At 37.5% G+C, this 20276-nt stretch overlaps 1 protein-coding gene across 1 annotated transcript in view; it reads right to left on the bottom strand.

Annotated features, from left to right (window-relative positions):
* Window positions 1–20276, bottom strand: part of LOC120882554 (ATP-binding cassette sub-family A member 3-like) — a 208714-nt gene that overhangs the window by 24000 nt on the left and 164438 nt on the right. Inside the window, exons 24-27 of the mRNA XM_040266571.1 lie at window positions 10519–10707; window positions 10463–10476; window positions 8312–8437; window positions 7866–8060 (exon numbers count right to left, since the gene is read on the bottom strand). Of these exons, the coding sequence (XP_040122505.1) occupies window positions 7866–8060; window positions 8312–8437; window positions 10463–10476; window positions 10519–10707 (524 nt within the window). The remainder of the gene's footprint in view (window positions 1–7865; window positions 8061–8311; window positions 8438–10462; window positions 10477–10518; window positions 10708–20276) is intronic.

The following is a 20276-nucleotide window of genomic DNA, read 5'->3' as shown; positions in this document are numbered from 1 at the left end:
TGTCCTTGTAAGTTTGGTCTAGTGGTTTGTGTAAACTTCATGTAGGGTGTGATTTGCATTTGTGCTCTGGTGGGAGAAGGTGAGTGTTTTTTTTTTTTTCCTCTTATGGGCAGGACTGAATGAAGTGGTAATCCTGCCTGCTGATGATTGGGTTTGTATTTTTGTCTTGTTTGCTGTTTGGATGAGGTGTCCTGCACCGGGTGCTACTGGCAGTTGGGCTATGCTGGGTCTTGTATAAAAGTGGTTGCCTCTGTGGGAGTTCTTACTATTTGATACTCTCTAGTGTTAGGAGTTCTTAGGTAGTTTAGGGTCTTGGAGTCAGTGCTCCCACTCCAAAGGCTCAGGGCCTGATCTCTGGCTGGGAATGGAGATTCCACAGGTGGTTTGTTATGGCATTAAATGGGATTAAAACAAATACCCAAAGGTGAGAAACAAAAGTCACACTTTAGACAAGTGACAATTGCAAAATCAAGCAAACAATAGCTAAAACAATGGAATATACACACATACATATATACCCATAAGCAAAAGCAAAACAGTCCAAAAGAAAAAAAAAAAAAGGACAATAGATTGACCTGGTGAACAAAGGAAACCTAAAATGATATCCATCAGTTAAGAGCAAAATTAACTAAAGCACAAACTGGAAAACAAAACTAAAGCAAGGTGCCAACTGGGGACTAAAGCAATGAAAACAATGAAAATATAGTGAGAAAAAGAAAGAATAGAAATGCAAAGTTAAATAGAGGTAGATAAAGAAGATTTATGTATATTAAAGGTTAACGGCAATGGGGAAAGAACAGTAGGAAGAGCAAACAAAGAAATACACGTAGGAAAAATAGTAAATTAAAAAATTAAAAAATTTAAATTTAAAAGAAAAGAAAAAAAAGAAAACCCCACAGAATCTTATAAGGCTAATATAGAGGCAGATGTATATAACAGAAATAAACACATGTGATTAAAAAAATTCTCAAAAGCTTCAATAGATTTAATAGAACTAATAAAATTGACAACTACAGCAACAGGGGGGAAAAATGAAAGGAAAAAAAGAAAAAAATTTCCAGAATCAACCACAGAACAAGTCAAAATATAAGAATAATAACTGTTTTTCTTGAGTCTCTGCTGTCAGCATCCTTTCCCTTGCTAGGAGTCACAGTCCACTTTGACTCTCTAGGATGCCGTCTGGTACTGGGCTGGTCTCTGGACCTGCTGTGGGGGCAGCTCAGACTCTAATCTGGTCCTGCTCCTACGTGTTCTTATCTCCAATTTTCACAGCTGTCAGAACTAGTGTGTTTTCTTTTGTGAGAACTCATTGTCCTTTTATATATTCCATAGACACAGAGTCTGCCTAGTTGATCATGTGGATTCAATCTGCAGCTTGTACAGCTGGTGGGAAGGTTTTGGGTCCTCTTCCTTAGCCACACTGCCCCTGGGTTTCACTTGTGGTTTTATCTTCACCTCTGCCTGTGGATCGTCCACTGGGGTTTGTTCCTGAGGATTTGGGTCTGCCACAGTGTGGGCCAGGTGTGGAGGTGGCCCAGATGCTTGGGTGGCAGTGGCCCTGGCATCACTAGGTACTCAGAGGAGCCAGTGGTTAGGGCAGCAGGAAATATCATGCTCTAGAAGGGCATGGCAATCCACTCCAGTATTCCTGCCTGGAGAATCCCTGGACAGAGAAGCCTGGAAGGCCACAGTCCACAGGATCTCAGAGTTGATATGATCAAAGTGACCCCATGTGCACAGATGCAGGGTTTTTTCTAGCCTCTGGCAGCTCTGTCCCAGTGAAGATTATGCTTGGAAGTGGTGCAGTTGCTTGAATCATGGGGACCCTGGCAATGCCGGCTATGCAGGAGCACTGGCAGCTATTGTCACTGGAGATATGGTGCTACTAGGGCTTTTTCTAGCTTGTGGCAGCTCTGCCCCAGTGATGACTGAGCATGAAGGTGGTGCAGCTGCTTGGGTTGCAGGGACCCTGGCAGCGCCAAGTGTGCAGGGACATGGACTGCCTCAGATGCAGGAACTATGGCCTTATCAGAGTCCTTTTCTAGACTCTGCCACCTCCTTCTTTTGCCTTCAGTCTTTCCAAGCATCAGGGTCTTTTGCAGTGAGAGCTGGCATTTCGCATCAAGTGGCCAAAGTATTGGAGCTTAAGCATCAGTCCTTCCAATGAATATTCAGAGTTCATTTCCTTTAGGATTGATTAGTTCGATTTCCTTGTAGTCCAAAGGACTTCTCCACCACCACAGTTGGAAAGCATCAGTTCTTCAGTGCTCAGCCTTCTTTGTGGTCCAAAGTCTCACATACTTACACGACTACTGGAAAAACCATAGCTTTGGCTATATGGACCTTTGTTAGCAAAGTGATGTCTCTGCCTTTTAATATACTGTCTAGGATTGTCATAGATTTCCTTCTAAGGAGCAAGTGTCTTTTAAATTCATGACTGCAGTCACTTTCTACAGTGATTTTAGAGCCCAAGAAAATAAAGTCTGTCACTGTTTCCACTTCTATTTGCCATGAAATGATGGGACTGGATGTCGTGGTCTTAGTTTTTTGAATGTTGAGTCTTTAGCAGCTTTTTCACTCCCCTCTTTCACCTTCACCAAGAGGCTCTAGTTCCTCTTCACTTTCTGCCATTAGTGTGGTATCATCTGCATATCTGAGGTTGTTGATATTTCTCCAGCAGTCTTGACTCCAGCTTGTGTTTCATCCAGCCCAGCGTTTCTCATGATGTACTCTGCATATAAGTTAAATAAGTAGGGTGACAATATACAGCCTTGATGAACTCCTTTCCCAATTTTGAACCAGTTCATTGTTCCATGTCCAGTTCTTGGACTGCATACAGTCCAACAGAACTTGTTGCTTCTTGATCTGCATACAGGTTTCTCAGGAGACAGGTAAGGTGATCTGGTAGACCCATCTCTTGAATAATTTTCCAAAGTTTGTTGTGACCCACATGGTCAAAAGCTTTATTGCAGTCAATGAAGTAGAAGAAGATGTTTTTCTGGAACTCCCTTGCTTTCTCCATAGTTCAACAAATGTTGGGGATTTGATTTCTGATTCCTCTGCCTCTTTGAAACCCGGTTGTACATCTGGAAGTTCTAGGTTCAGGTACTGCTAAAGCTTAGCTTGAAGGTTTTTGAGCATAACCTTACTAGCATGTGAAGTGAGCACAGTTGTATGGTAGTTTGAACATTTTTTTGGCATTACCCTTCTTTGAGATTGGAATGAAAACTGGATTTTTCCAGTCCTGTGGCCACTGCCGAGTTTTACAAATTTGTTGATGTACTGAGTGCAGCACTTTAACAGCATCATCTTTTAGAATTTTAAATAGCTCAGGTGAAATTTCATCACCTCCACTAACTTTGTTTGTACTAATGCTTTTTAAGGCCCACTTGACTGTTCACACTGCAGGATGTCTGGCTCTAAACGAGTGACCACACCATCATGGTTATCCCAGTCATTAAGACCTTTTTGGTATAGTTCTTCTGTGCACTCTTGCTACCTCTTCTTAATCTCTTCCTCTTGTGTTAGGTCATTACTGTTTCTGCCCTTTATCATGCCCATCCTTGCATGAGATGTTTCCTTGATATCTCCAATTTTCTTGAAGAGATCTGTAGTCTTTCCCATTCTGTGATTTTCCTCTATTTCTTTGCATTGTTCATTTAGGAAGGCCTTCTTATCTCTCCTTGCTATTCTCTGGAACTCAGCATTCAGTTGAATATATCTTTCTCTTTCTCCTTTGCCTTTCACTTCTCTTTGCTCCTCAGCAATCTGTAAAGTCTCCTCAGACAACCACTTTGCTTTCTTACATTTCTTTTCTTGAGGGGATGGTTTTCATCACTGCCTCCTGTACAATGCTATGAACCTCCATTATAGTTCTTCAGGTACTCCTTCTGTCAGGTCTAATCTCGAATCTATTAATCACCTCTACTATGTAATCACAAGGGTTTGATTTAGGTCATACCTGAATGGCCTAGAAGTTATCCCTACTTTCTTCAATTTAAGCCTGAATTTTGCAATAAGGAGTTCATGATCTGAGCCAGTCAGCTCCCAGTTTTGTTTTTACTGACAAGTAAAAGATAGTTCTCCATCTTTGGCTGCAAAGAACATAATAGGTCTGATTTTAGCATTGACCACCTGGTGATGTCCATTTGTAGAGTCTCCTGTGTTGTTGGGTGCTTGTTATGACAAGTGTGTTCTCTTGACCAAACCCTGTTAGCCTTTGCCTTGCTTCATTTTGTACTCCAAGGCCAAACTTGCCTGTTATTCCAGTATATCTTGGCTTCCTACTTTGGCATTCCAATCCCCTATGATGAAAAGGACATTTTTTTTGCTGTTAGTTATAGAAGGTTTTTTAGGTCTTCATAGAATAGGTCAACTTCAGCTACTTTGGCATCAGTGGTTGGGGTGTAGATTTGAATTACTGTGATGCTGAATTGTTTGACTTGGAAAGGAACCAAGATCATTCTGTCATTTTTGCGATTGCACCTTTGCTTGGCTCCCTTGCAGTAAAATCTTTTCTTGTAATAGGCTGCACAGTAGGTAATGAGCCTGATTGCTTGGTAACATGATCAGACCGGCTAAAGCCCAAAAAGACTGATGATATGCTCTGTTGTGATCAGTGTAGGATAATAACCACTCTCAAACTTTGCTGATTTAGTGAAAATTTATATATCCACATATGGAAAACAATTTGGCAGTGTCAAAAACATTGTTTGAAGCATACTACATTTTGTGCAATAAAATGGAAAAATAGATCTTTATAATTGATTGTATATATAAAAAAAACTGTAGAATAAGAAAAATGGTTACCTTCTTGTAAGACTTGGGATGGAATTAGGCAAATGGTGGGTAGGAGTGAAAATAACTTGCTACTTGAAACCATTTTGTATATTTTTTTGATTTATAATTTATATGGAGGAATACTTTCTTTCTCAGATAGCTCCTATTACTATGGGGCTTCCCTAGTGGCTCAGACGGTAAAGAATCTGCCTGCAATGCAGGAGACCCAGGTTCAGTCGCTGGGTCTGCAAGATCTCCTGGAGAAGGGAATATCTACCCACTCCAGTATTCTTGCCTCCATGGACAGAGGAGCCTGGCAGGCAAGAGTCCATGGGGTCACACAGAGTTGGACATGACTGAGCAACTAATACACACACACCTATCACTATATATTTAAAATTTTCTTTTTAAACCACTTTAAAAATTGCTCCCCCACCATTTATACAAATATGTTCTGGTTGCTAACAATTATAATTCTGTCCTTATCAACTCCTTGAGTTCTGGATGTCATTCTTTTCTCCATTTTTTCTGACATCTACTTTTCTTCTAGGTTTGGTCCACTTTCATTATTCTCCTATCGTCATTGTTTATTTGTCATTCTACTGCATTCCCATTTCAGTGATGTCCAGTGGACACTGTTAAGGCCTATCTTGCCTAATATCTCTGTTTCATTTTCTTCTTGACATTTTTCCTTCTTGTGGATTTTGTGATAAAATTTTGTCCAGTGCTGGGAACTCTGAACAGCTACATGTAAAAGAATGAAATCAGAACACTCCCTAACTCCATACACAAAAATAAACTCAAAATGGATTAAAGACCTAAATGTAAGACCAAACACTATAAAACTTTAGAGGAAAACAAGAAGAACACTCTTTGACATAAATCACAGAAAGATCTTTTTTGACTCACTTCCTAGAGTAATAAAAATAAAAACAAAAGTAAAAAAATGGATTTAATTATATTTAAAAGGTCTTACACAGGCTTCCCCAGCTGGCTTAGTGGTAAAGAATCTACCTGCAATGCAGGAGACACAGGAGATGTGGGTTTGATCTCTGGGTTGGGAAGATCCTCTGGATGAAGGCATGGCAACCCACTCCAGTATTCTTGCTGGGAATATCCCATGGACAGAGAAACCTAGTGGGATAATGTCCATGGGGTCACAAAGAGTCAGACATCAGTGAAGCAACTGAGCACAGCACAAAAGGTTTTGCACAACAAAGAAAACCATAAATGAGACGAAAAGACCACCTTCAGAATGGAAAAAAAGGTTTGCAAATGAAGCAACTGGGATTAATCTCCAAAATATACAAACAGCTCATGATACTTAACAGCATCAAAGCAAAAGGCCCAATCAACAAATGGGCAAAAGACCTAAATAGACAATTCTCCAAAGAAGGCATACAAATGACCAAGAGGCACATTAAAGGATGCTCAATATTACTAACTGTTAGAGAAATGCAGACTAAAACTTCAATGAGGTGTCACCTCACTCTGGTCAGAATGACCATCATCAAAAAAATCTGCAAAGAGTAAATGCTGGAGAGCGTGTGGAGAAAAAGGGACCTTCTTGTACTGTGATGGGGATGTGAACTGTTATACCCACTATGGAGAACAGTATAGAGATTACTTGAAAAAACTAAAAATATAACCATATGATCTAGAAATCCCTCTACTGGGCGTAGACCCTGAGAAAACTGTAATTCAAAAAGACACATGCACTTCAGTGTTCACTGCAGCACTATTTACAGTAACCAGGATATGGAAGCAGCCTACATATTCACTGACCTATGAACGGATAAAGAACATGTGGTACTTTTATACAATGGAATATTCTCAGTCATAAAAAGGACTGAAATTGGATAATTTGTAGGGAAGTGAATGGACCTAGGCTCTGTCACACAGAGTGAAGTAAGTCAGAAAGAGGAGAACAGATATTGTATATGAACTCATATATATGCAGAATCTAGAAAATGGTACAGATGAACCTATTTGCTGGGCAGGAATAGTGATGCATATGTAGAGAACATCTGTGTGGACACAGAGTCGGGGGAAGAGAGTGGAATGAACTGGGAAATTAGGATTGAAATATATACACTATCATGTGTTAAATAAATAACTATTGGGAACCTGCTCTGTAGCACAGGGAGCTCAGCTCAGTGTTCTGTGATGACCTAGATGGGTGGGATGGGTTGGAGAGAGGTCTAAGAGGGATGGAATACATGTGCACATATAGCTGATTCACTTTGTTGTACAGCAGAAACTAACACTACATTGTAAAGCGACTATATCCCAATTAAAAAATATTTATCCAGATTTTCTTCCTAACTTACTCTTCTTCCTCAACTTTCTCTCCAATTATTCTCTTTCTCACTCCATGTCTTAGAAACATTGTTGATCCTCAGGATTCATCCCATATCTTTCTCCTTATTATTATACATACTCCAAATAGATTGTCTCACTTACTTCCACAGTTAAAATTTCACTTGTACTTTGATGAATTCTGAGAGATTTATATCTCCATATCAATTCACTATCATAGATTCCAACTGTCTATTGGATATTTTCCCATTTAAATGTGTCATAAACATCTAACATTCAACATATTCTTCTCCAAATATACTCATCTCTTGTCTTTACTATCTGGATAAATGAAATTTCACTCATTCATTGGCTCAAGATAGGTTCCTGGGCAATATCTTAGGTTCCTTTCTTTTCTTATAACCCACATTCAAATGGAGCCCAAACCTTGACACATTTTACTTTCTCAGTATCTTTCATAATCCCTTTAAAAAATCATTGTTTTATATCAAACTACAATTATGTAAGAGCAGGTTATGTGAAATAACCATTCTTCCTGTTTTTCATTGGATCCATTTACAGGTAATCAGATTTTTTTCAGCCAGAAAGAGTATTTGCCTTTTCCCAAACTCGGGATGTTATCATGAATATTACTGTCCCTGCAGTCTGTTACATTTGAGAAAATAATGTGTGTATATATATATATATCTCAATGTTTTCTTCCATGCCCCCCACCCATTTCTCTGGTTACCTTAGGGCTCAAACTCAGTGATTAGGTCTAGAAATACCTTTCTGATATTTTCAGTGATGTCAATGCCATCAATTAACACAACTCCAGAGGTTGTGATCTCCTCTCCAGTCAACATTTTGAATATAGTGGTTTTTCCAGCTCCATTTAATCCAAGTAATCCAAAGCACTCATACTTTGGGACTAAAAGGGAGATATTTCTCACAGCCTTTACAACTGGACACTTGTAGTAAATCTGAGAAAATTAAAAGAGAACCAAAATGTACTGAAGCACTGATAACTGGTCAACCACAACCATAACCTCAGACCCTGTAGACTGTTATGTATGGACAGTTTTAGAAGAGCCTTTCCCCTTTCAGTCTTCTATTTTACCAGAATATACATAGATCCCATAGAACGCCAATGAATTAGTAATACTACCAACAAATTTGTGGCAGGGAAGGTGGGCTAAATCTTAGTGCAAGGTTGGACATTGAATGACTTTACCTTTGTAAGTTCGTTGAAAAGCAAAGGGGCAGCCATCAACCTAGGTAACAGTTTCTGGACTCTCTTTCTTTCATCTATTACATCTTTATCCCCATATTCGTTGATTACTTGGATGGAATCTGTAGCCTATATTTTCAAGACAAAGATCACAGATTTGAATGCACGTCAGACATTTTGGCTTAAACTGGGTGGCTTTTTGAAAGCTGACCTGAGGGAGTAATTTCAAAGATGTGACAAAATATTTGAGTAATTTCTATTAATGAGCCTCTCTACCAATTTCCTGAGGGGGCATGGGAACCCACTCCAGTCTTCTTGCCTGGAGAATCGCCATGGACAAAGGACCTGGCAAGCTACAGTCCACAGGGTCAGTAACTAAGCATAGCACCGATTTCCTGAACTCTTATGCACAAATTTATTCCTGACTTGCTTATTTTTTTCTTTTTTCTTGGTCATGCGGCATGCAGGATCTTAGTTCTCTAACTAGGGACTGAACCCATGTCCCCTTCAGTGAAAGCTTGGAGTCTTAAGCACTAAATTGCCAGGGAATTTCCATGACTTGCTTATTTTTGAAATTGTAGTCATGAACAAATTTTCTTACAAGTATGAGTAAGCAGTATGTCCTTGCCAGTGATGTGGACATTTTATGGAGAACAAAAGCGACAATGATAATATTACTTATTACCTAGTGTGATTTGTTACAACCAAAGTATATTCAATAGAGCATTAGGTTTAAGAGAGAAGACTGAGCTCCTTTTTTTGATTAGGGCCCCTTATTGGTGAAGTTTGAGCTGAGTTTGGAGACTAAACGAAAATATATTGAGAGAATGAAGGTAGGGTGGGAATGGAAGAAAGGTTGCCATTAGCAGTGGGAGCTTAATGAAAGTTGTGTGAGAATGAAACAAGGTGTGTTTTGTGAATAGTAATTTGTTACTGCTTGAACAAAATTTTGTTGTTTTAAACTGCTCATGTTTAAGTCAAGTACTCATTTAATGGTAATGGTTGAGGAATGGAGCAGGAGAATATATTCAGTTCACATGCTAATTCAGTAAACATGCTAATCAATAGAGTGAGAAGAGAGCTGCTTTAATTGCTTTTTTCTTTTCCAATCTCAAAATTGATAGAATGCAAGTGGTAAGAGTGAATATTCTTGCCCAATTTTCAATCTTAGAGGGAAAACATTTAGTCCTTCCCTTTATGTTTATTGTAGGCTTTACATATAAACAAGACTCTGTGCAACCCCATAGACAGCAGCCCACCAGGCTTCCCCGTCCCTGGGATTCTCCAGGCAAGAACACTGGAGTGGGTTGCCATTTCCTTCTCCAATGCATGAAAGGGAAAAGTGAAAGTGAAGTCGCTCAGTCATGTCCAACTCTTAGTGACCCCATGGACTGCAGCCTACCAGGCTCCTCCGTCCATGGGATTTTCCAGGCAAGAATACTGGAGTGGGTTGCCATTGCCTTCTCCGTTTCTTCTTGAGATGATCAATATTGTAACACTGATTTTTTTTCAAATACTAAACTAATTTTACATTCATGGAATAAACCCTACTTGTTCATTTCTTCCATATATTCCTATATTCTAATTTTTAAAAAGATTTATTTATTTATTTTTGGTTCTATTCTAGTGTAGATCAGTGAGAGTTCAATTACTGAATGAATGAACAATTAAAATAAAAAATCCTAAGGCAAAACTCTGAGATTGTGTGAACTATGAGACCTATGTAAAGCAATAGTTAATAATCTGACTGGTGGAGACCCATCTCTGCCTAAGAATGTTAAAGTTTGAAACTAAGACAGAGCAGGAAAAAAAAATCTCAACACAATATTTGTATGTTTAATCTTAGGCAATAGGAAAAAATCCTGACTGGTAGAGACCATGAAACTCTAATTCTACATAGCTTTAAAGAAGTCAATTCTATAATTACAACCAAATACACCTCAAAAACTGTACAGGCACAAGGTAGCACTTTCTGTTATAGTCAGTTCATTATTATGGATTATTTTCTTGTAGGCAGAGGATTCAAAATTCAGAACTGAAAATTCAAACTAAGATGAAAGACAGGTGATTCAAATTAGCCCCAGTTAGGTCTTGGTATAATTGAATGATATCTTCTTTATTAAGTAATAAAGGTAGGAATATGTTAATTTATACATTCTGACCTAATGCTGAGCTTTCTTTGAGTTGTATCTAGAGTCTGGATTAGTTACTCACCTTGTTGTTCATAAATATTTTACAGACATTAAATATAATTTTATGAAAGACAAAGTTTTTCAGGTTCCAGAATGTACTTTCCAGACAAAAAAGCAAAAGCAGAAAAATTAAGCCCAAGGCAGCTGATGAAATCAAAAAGTTTGCAATCCCACGTTCTCCAAAACTATAGACATTGTTCTTCTTAACTGAGGGTGATAAAAGAGATAGCCTTACTTTAAAAACTTATACAAAGTCTAAGATGACACCAAATATTAAGAAATACAGGATACAATGAATGTTAAGTTAGAATTAGAGAAGTATAGGTATGAAAAATAAGCAATTGTCCTAACATTTTATTTGTCTCTCTTATTTAATCTTCACTGATATTTATGATTATTATAACAGTTCCCCTGCAAATACTTTTTCTTTCTTTTTTTTTAACCGGTTTTGATAGGCAACAGCCTTACTACATACTCAGTGAGTTTCAAAGGCTGAGCCTTTGTAAACAGAATTATTATGGATCTAGATGGTGATTATGATTGCACGACATTATGAATGTACTCAGTACCACTGAAATGCATACTTTAAAATGTAAACTTTATGTTATGTGTATTTTATTACAATAAAATTAGTGTTTGTGCATACTGGCACAGAAAATGCAATTCTTATTTAAAAAAGAGTGATTGTATTATCTTCACATCTCAAAGATGCCTCCTATTTGCATATCTAGAATTTAGATGTTTGTGTTAGCTAATTTTCTGTGTAGTAAAATCAGGAAATATCAATTATTACCTATTTACATCTAAACTTTGTTCTTTTCTTCCTCACAAGTGTTGCCATCAATACTCTTTTCCCACTTATAGATGAAAATGTCTTCTCACTCTGAAGGACTTTAAGGACAGTAGGCATGACCTACAATAATAGCTAAAAATACCATAAATACCTTTATTTTGTTTGTTTTATTAAATTGCCAAGAATTCTGTTGTTTTTGATTTTTGTGGGTTATACTTATTTGTTTAGTAACTTTTGTAAACTGTTTTTGTAAAGACTGTATTTTGTTGTTTTTGATCACCGGAGTTTCTGTTCTGCTAACTTAGCTATTAGCTGCGATTTGATGGAAATATCCTTAAATGTTTGGAGCAAAAGACACACACACACAAACCAAACTTTTCCTATTCTTTGTAGATTAGCTGTGAGTTGGAGCTCTCTTAAAATGGTTAACCAGTCCATGTACAATTTGTATTTAGTCCACACATCTTGCTTATACAGGGCCTAAAGATCAGAGAGCTTATTCATAAAGTCTTATCAGGTTTCAGCCTTGAAGCTGCATGTGGCACTCTGAATTACCCATTGCAAATGGGAGTTTTTGTAATTGATTAATCCCCTCACACTCAGTCACTTTCCCCAGCTTCTTAACTTCTTAGGCTTTTCTTTCTTGCCACCTGCTTTCCGTTTCTTGTCACTTGCCCTAGGTGGCTGTGGTAAGCATATCCCTTTAAATGTTTCTGATAAAGCTGGCCAGGAGGTTGCTCCAGCCCTCAGAAAGTTTCAAGAAGAGCTAAACAGTGCACCTCCTGAACTGATCCACTGGGTCATTGCCAGACAGATCTAAAAACATAACCACAATTCTTTGAGAACAGGAATTGTTCTTTGCCCCTTCTGGTGTAAGAAAACACACCAGGAATGCAGATTACTATCATCACAGTTACTGCTGCCTGGCTGGAAAATGGGAAGGTAAGCAAGTAAGTTAAAACTCTACATTGGGGAGCAGAGCAGGCACTGTCTGCCTCCTGAGTGTCCCACAGCTGGCCAGGTGGCTCACACAGCTAACCTGAGGATATTCTCTGAGGACTTGAGGCTGACTCCATTGCCCTCATTAGTTGGAGGCGGTCCTAAGATGGCGGAGGAATAGGAAGGGAAGACCACTTTCTCCCTTACAAATTCCTCAAAAGATCATTTCTACGCAGAGCAAACTCCACAAAACAACCTCTGAATGCAGGCAGAGGACATCAGGCAACCAGAAAAGCAGATCATTGTCTTCAAAAACAGAGAGAAGAAACACAGCTCCACCCACCAGACCTCCAACACAAGCCTCCCTAACCAGGAAACCTTGATAAGCCACTGATACAACCCCACCCACAGTGAGGAAGCTCCACAATAAAGAGAACTCCACAAATTACCAGAATATAAAAAGGCCATCCCAAACGCGGCAATATAACCAAGATGAAGAGACAGAGGAATACTCAGCAGGTAAAGGAACAGGAGAAATGCCCACCAAACCAAACAAAAGAGGAAGAGAGAGAGAATCTACCTGAGAAAGAATTCCGAATATTGATAGTGAAAATGATCCAAAATCTTGAAATCAAAATGGAATCACAGATAAATAGCCTAGAGACAAGGATTGAGAAGATGCAAGAAAGGTTTAACAAGGACCTAGAAGAAATAAAAAAGAGTCAATATACAATGAATAACGCAATAAATGAGATCAGAAACACTCTGGAGGCAACAAATAGTAAAATAACGGAGGCAGAAGATAGGATTAGTGAAATAGAAGATAGAATGGTAGAAATAAATGAATCAGAGAGGAAAGAAGAAAAACGAATTAAAAGAAATGAGGACAATCTCAGAGACCTCCAGGAAAATATGAAACACTCCAACATTCGAATTATAGGAGTCCCAGAAGAAGAAGACAAAAAGAAAGACCATGAGAAAATCCTTGAGGAGATAATAGTTGAAAACTTCCCTAAAATGGGGAAGGAAATAATCACCCAAGTCCAAGAAACCCAGAGAGTTCCAAATAGGATAAACCCAAGGCGAAACACCCCAAGACACATATTAATCAAATTAACAAAGATCAAACATAAAGAACAACTATTAAAAGCAGCAAGGGGAAAACAACAAATAACACACAAGGGGATTCCCATAAGGATAACAGCTGATCTCTCAATAGAAACTCTTCAGGCCAGGAGGGAATGGCAAGACCTACTTAAAATGATGAAAGAAAATAATTTACAGCCCAGATTACTATACCCAGCAAGGATCTCATTCAAATACGAAGGAGAAATCAAAAGCTTTACAGACAAGCAAAAGCTGAGAGAATTCAGCACCACCAAACCAGCTCTCCAACAAATTCTAAAGGATATTCTCTAGACAGGAAACACAAAAAGGGAGTATAAACCTGAACCCAAAATAATAAAGTAAATGGCAACGGGATCATACTTATCAATAATTACCTTAAACGTAAATGGATTGAATGCCCCAACCAAAAGGCAAAGACTGGCCGAATGGATACAAAAACAAGAACCCTCTATATGCTGCTTACAAGAGACCCACCTCAAAACAAGGGACACATACAGACTGAAAGTGAAGGGTTGGAAAAAGATATTCCATGCAAATAGAGACCAAAAGAAAGCAGGAGTGGCAATACTCATATCCGATAAAATAGACTTTAAAACAAAGGCAGTGAAAAGAGACAAAGAAGGCCACTACATAATGATCAAAGGATCAATCCAAGAAGAAGATATAACAATTATAAATATATATGCACCCAATATAGGAGCACCGCAATATGTAGGACAAATGCTAACAAGTATGAAAGGGGAAATTAACAACAACACAATAATAGTGGGAGACTTTAATATCCCACTCACACCTATGGACAGATCAACTAAACAGAAAATTAACAAAGAAATGCAAACTTTAAATGATACATTAGACCAGTTAGACCTAATTGATATCTATAGGACATTTCACCCCAAAACAATGAATTTCACCTTTTTCTCAAGTGCTCATGGAACCTTCTCCAGGATAGATCACATCCTGGGCCATAAATATAACCTTGATAAATTCAAAAAAATCGAAATCATTCCAAGCATCTTTTCTGACCATAATGCACTAAGATTAGATCTCAATTACAGGAGGAAAACTATTAAAAATTCCAACATATGGAGGCTGAACAACACACTTCTGAATAACCAACAAATCACAGAAGAAATCAAAAAAGAAATCAAAATATGCATAGAAACGAATGAAAATGAAAACACAACAACCCAAAACCTGTGGGACACTATAAAACCAGTGCTAAGAGGAAAGTTCATAGCAATACAGGCATACCTCAAGAAACAAGAAAAAAGTCAAATAAATAACCTAACTCTACACCTAAAGCAACTAGAAAAGGAAGAATTGGAGAACCCCAGAGTTAGCAGAAGGAAAGAAATCTTAAAAATTAGGGCAGAAATAAATGCAAAAGAAACAAAAGAGACCATAGCAAAAATCAACAAAGCCAAAAGCTGGTTCTTTGAAAGGATAAATAAAATTGACAGACCATTAGCCAGACTCATCAAGAAGCAACGAGAGAAAAATCAAATCAATAAAATTAGAAATGAAAATGGAGAGATCACAACAGACAACACAGAAATACAAAGGATCATAAGAGACTACTATCAGCAATTATATGCCAATAAAATGGACAACCTGGAAGAAATGGACAAATTCTTAGAAAAGTACAATTTTCCAAAACTGAACCAGGAAGAAATAGATAACCTGAACAGACCCATCACAAGCATGGAAATTGAAACTCTAATCAGAAATCTTCCAGCAAACAAAAGCCCAGGTCCAGACGGCTTCACAGCTGAATTCTACCAAAAATTTCGAGAAGAGCTAACACCTATCCTACTCAAACTCTTCCAGAAAATTGCAGAGGAAGGTAAACTTCCAAACTCATTCTATGAGGCCACCATCACCCTAATACCAAAATCTGACAAAGATACTACAAAAAAAGAAAACTACAGGCCAATATCACTGATGAACATAGATGCAAAAATCCTCAACAAAATTCTAGCAATCAGAATCCAACAACACATTAAAAAGATCATACACCATGACCAAGTGGGCTTTATCCCAGGGATGCAAGGATTCTTCAATATCCGCAAATCAATCAATGTAATTCATCACATTAACAAATTGAAAAATAAAAGCCATATGATTATCTCAATAGATTCAGAGAAGGCCTTTGACAAAATTCAACATCCATTTATGATAAAAACTCTCCAGAAAGCAGGAATAGAAGGAACATACCTCAACATAATAAAAGCTATATATGACAAACCCACAGCAAACATTATCCTCAATGGTGAAAAATTGAAAGCATTTCCCCTAAAGTCAGGAACAAGACAAGGGTGCCCACTTTCACCACTACTATTCAACATAGTTCTGGAAGTTTTAGCCACAACAATCAGAGCAGAAAAAGAAATAAAAGGAATCCAAATTGGAAAAGAAGAAGTAAAACTCTCACTGTTTGCAGATGACATGATCCTCTACATAGAAAACCCTAAAGACTCTACCAGAAAATTACTAGAGCTAATTAATGAATATAGTAAAGTTGCAGGATATAAAATCAACACACAGAAATCCCTTGCATTCCTATACACTAATAATGAGAAAGTAGAAAAAGAAATTAAGGAAACAATTCCATTCACCATTGCAACAAAAAGAAAAAAATACTTAGGAATATATCTACCTAAAGAAACTAAAGACCTATATATAGAAAACTATAAAACACTGATGAAAGAAATCAAAGAGGACACTAATAGATGGAGAAATATACCATGCTCATGGATTGGAAGAATCAATATAGTGAAAATGAGTATTCTACCCAAAGCAATTTACAAATTCAATGCAATCCCTATCAAGCTTCCAGCGATATTTTTCACAGAACTAGAACAAATAATTTCAAGATTTGTATGGAAATACAAAAAACCACGAGTAGCCAAAGCAATCTTGAGAAAGAAGAATGGAACTGGAGGAATCAACTTGCCTGACTTCAGGCTCTACTACAAAGCCACAGTCATCAAGACAGTATGGTATTGGCACAAAGACAGAAATATAGATCAATGGAACAAAATAGAAAGCCCAGAGATAAATCCACACACATATGGACACCTTATCTTTGACAAAGGAGGCAAGAATATACAATGGAGTAAAGACAATCTCTTTAACAAGTGGTGCTGGGAAAACTGGTCAACCACTTGTAAAAGAATGAAACTAGATCACTTTCTAACACCGCACACAAAGATAAACTCAAAATGGATTAAAGATCTAAATGTAAGACCAGAAACTATAAAACTCCTAGAGGAGAACATAGGCAAAACACTCTCCGACATAAACCACAGCAGGATCCTCTATGATCCACCTCCCAGAATTCTGGAAATAAAAGCAAAAATAAACAAATGGGACCTAATTAAAATTAAAAGCTTCTGCACAGCAAAGGAAAATATAAGCAAAGTGAAAAGACAGCCTTCCGAATGGGAGAAAATAATAGCAAATGAAGCAACTGACAAACAACTAATCTCAAAAATATACAAGCAACTCCTGCAGCTCAATTCCAGAAAAATAAACGACCCAATCAAAAAATGGGCCAAAGAACTAGACATTTCTCCAAAGAAGACATACAGATGGCTAACAAACACTTGAAAAGATGCTCAACACCACTCATTATTAGAGATGTGCAAATCAAAACCACAATGAGGTACCACTTCACACCAGTCAGAATGTCTGCGATCCAAAAATCTGCAAGCAATAAATGCTGGAGAAGGTGTGGAGAGAAGGGAACCCTCCTACACTGTTGGTGGGAATGCAAACTAGTACAGCCACTATGGAGAACAGTGTGGAGATTCCTTAAAAAATTGCAAATAGAACTGCCTTATGACCCAGCAATCCCACTGCTGGGCATACACACTGAGGAAACCAGAATTGAAAGAGACACATGTACCCCAATGTTCATCGCAGCACTGTTTATAATAGCCAGGACATGGAAACAACCTAGATGTCCATCAGCAGATGAATGGATAAGAAAGCAGTGGTACATATACACAAAGGAGTATTACTCAGCCGTTAAAAAGAATACATTTGAATCAGTTCTGATGAGATGGATGAAACTGGAGCCGATTATACAGAGTGAAGTAAGCCAGAAAGAAAAACACCAATACAGTATACTAACACATATATATGGAATTTAGAAAGATGGCAATGATGACCCTGTATGCAGGACAGCAAAAAAGACACAGATGTGTATAGCAGAATTTTGGACTCAGTGGGAGAGGGAGAGGGTGAGATAAAAAAAAAAAAACAAAACTCTACATTGATTTCTTGGCAAAACTGAGCAGCTTCTTTCTTCATTTTCTACCTCCTTGCTTTTTGTAAGTTTTTGATTAAATTTCAGAGTTCCAGAGAATTGATTCGGACAGTTTTTGCCACCTTAATCCTTATTTCAAGGGAGGGATAGATCCTTGGAGATACCTACTCTGTCACTTTCAGTTTCAATTTATTTCTATATACTGATTTTTGGTTTTAATTCAGCAATCTAGCTAAAGATTCTAAATATTCTAGTATTTTATCTGTAGAGTTTTATATAGTTCATGCTATATATATAAAGAATTTCAAATATTACTTTATCTCAGTGTTCATACTTCAAAATTATTAAAAAATGTAACATAAAATGAGCTCTCAGGAGCCTCTCACTTAACAAAATAACCAAAACATTATTAATAGCTTCCTTCTAACTATGTTCTCCTTGATTTTACCCCTACTATCTATATTCCAGATATAGTTGTCTTATTTCTTTGGAAATTTTCCAGAGACATGCATTTCTATAAATATTACATTGTTGGTAATAGTCTGTTTATGAGGTTTATAGACATAGCATCATGTTCTTTGTAGTCATCACAGCAAGGTTTAAAAAATATTCATTGTGTTTTTAAGATTTATTCATATTGTTGTTTGCAGCTGAAGTTCATACATTTCCACTCCTCTATGATACTCCATTATGTAGGGAGAGAAGCCTTAATTTATCATTACATTCTGCTGTTAATAGACATAAGCTATTTCCATTTCTTTTTGCAATTACAGATATTGCTGAAGAAAATATTTATTAAGGTTTTCCATCTTGAGTAAAAATATTGGTAATTGGCATGTCAGACTTGGTTAGTGCTAACTCATTTTTCAAAGTAGTAAATTATTTCATTCACAATATGTGTGTATTTCCATTTCTCTACATTATAATGCTTCTTGACCTCAGACTTTAAAATTTTTGTTTAGTGATTGTTCGTTGTGGTCCAAGTTCGTAGTTCTTTGATCACTAATGAGGTTTATGATAACTCCATATAGGCCATTTTTGAACTATATTTTAATTCTTTTTTTATTTCTGTGAAATTATTCTTCATGTCTTTATTCTCCCATTTTATTCTAGATAGCATAATTTGTCTTAATTTATCATGCTTATTCCAGATAGCAATGTTTTGTTCATTATATGTTTTATATATATATATATATATGTGTGTGTGTGTGTGTGTGTGTGTGTGTGTGTGTGTTAACAAATATATTTGCTTCTGAGGCTTTTAATTCTTTAGAATGCTTTTAAATTAACAGTTTTAAATTTTAATGTAGTCAAATTTATAAATCCTTTCTTTATAATTCAGGGATTTTTGTACTTATTTTCTTATTTTGTACTTGATGTCATAAAACTATTTTAACATATTTTCTTATAAAATTCTTGAACTTTACCCTCTCTATTTCCACTTAGACTTTTTGTGTGTGCCTGCACAGGCTTCAGCAATACATGAACTGTGAACTTGCAGATGTTCAAGCTGGGTTTAGAAAAGGCAGAGGAACCAGAGATCAAATTGCCAACATTCATTGGATCATTGAAAAAGCAAGTGAGTTCCAGAAAAATATCTATTTCTGCTTCATTGACTATGCCAAAGCCCTTGACTGTGTGGGTCACAAGAAACTGTGGATAATTCTTAAAGAGATTGGAATACCAGATCACCTTACCTGCCTCCTGAGAAACCAGTATGCAGGTCAAGAAGCAACAGTTAGAACTGGACATGGAACAACAGATTGGTTCCAAATCGGGAAAGGAGTATGTCAAGGCTGTATGTTGTCACCCTACTTGTTTAACTTATATGCAGAGTACATCATGAGAAATGCTGGGCTGGATGAAACACAAGTTGGAATCAAGATTGCTGGGAGAAATATCAATAATCTCAGATACACAGATGACACCACCTCTGTGGCAGAAAGCAAAGAACTAAAGAGACTCTTGTTGAAAGTGAAAGAGGAGAGTGAAAAAGTTGGCTTAAGACTCAACATTCAAAAAACTAAGATCATGGCAACCAGTCCCATCATTTCATGGCACTTCGATGGGGAAACAGTGGAAACAGTGGCAGACTTTATTTTGTTGGGCTCCAAAATCACTGCAGATGGTGACTGAAGCCATGAAATTAAAAGACGATTGCTCCTTGGAAGAAAAGCTGTGACAAACCTAGACAGCATATTAAAAAGCAGATACATTACTTTGCCAACAAAGGTCCATCTAGTCAAAGCTATGGCTTTTCCAGTGGTCATGTATGGATGTAAGAGTTGGACTATAAAGAAAGCTGAGTGCCGAGAAATTGATGCTTTTGAACTGTGGTGTTGGAGAACTCTTGAGAGTCCCTTGGACTGCAAGGAGATCCAACCAGTCCATCCTAAAGGAGATCAGTCCTGAATATTCATTGGAAGGACTGATGCTGAAGCTGAAACTCCAATACTTTGGCCACCTGATGCAATGAACCGACTCATTGGAAAAGACCCCGAGGCTGGGAAAGATTGAAGGTGGGAGGATAAGGGAGGATCAGATGGTTGGATGGTATCACCAACTTGATGGACATGAATTTGAGTAAGCAAAGCCTGGTGTGCTGCAAACCATGGGGTCACATAGAATTGGACATGACTGAGC

Source organism: Oryx dammah, unplaced genomic scaffold, assembly GCF_014754425.2.
Source record: "Oryx dammah isolate SB20612 unplaced genomic scaffold, SCBI_Odam_1.1 HiC_scaffold_2, whole genome shotgun sequence".
NCBI lineage: Eukaryota > Metazoa > Chordata > Mammalia > Artiodactyla > Bovidae > Oryx > Oryx dammah.
The sequence above is the reverse complement of the archived record's forward strand: the minus strand, read 5'-3'. Positions and strand labels throughout refer to the sequence as shown.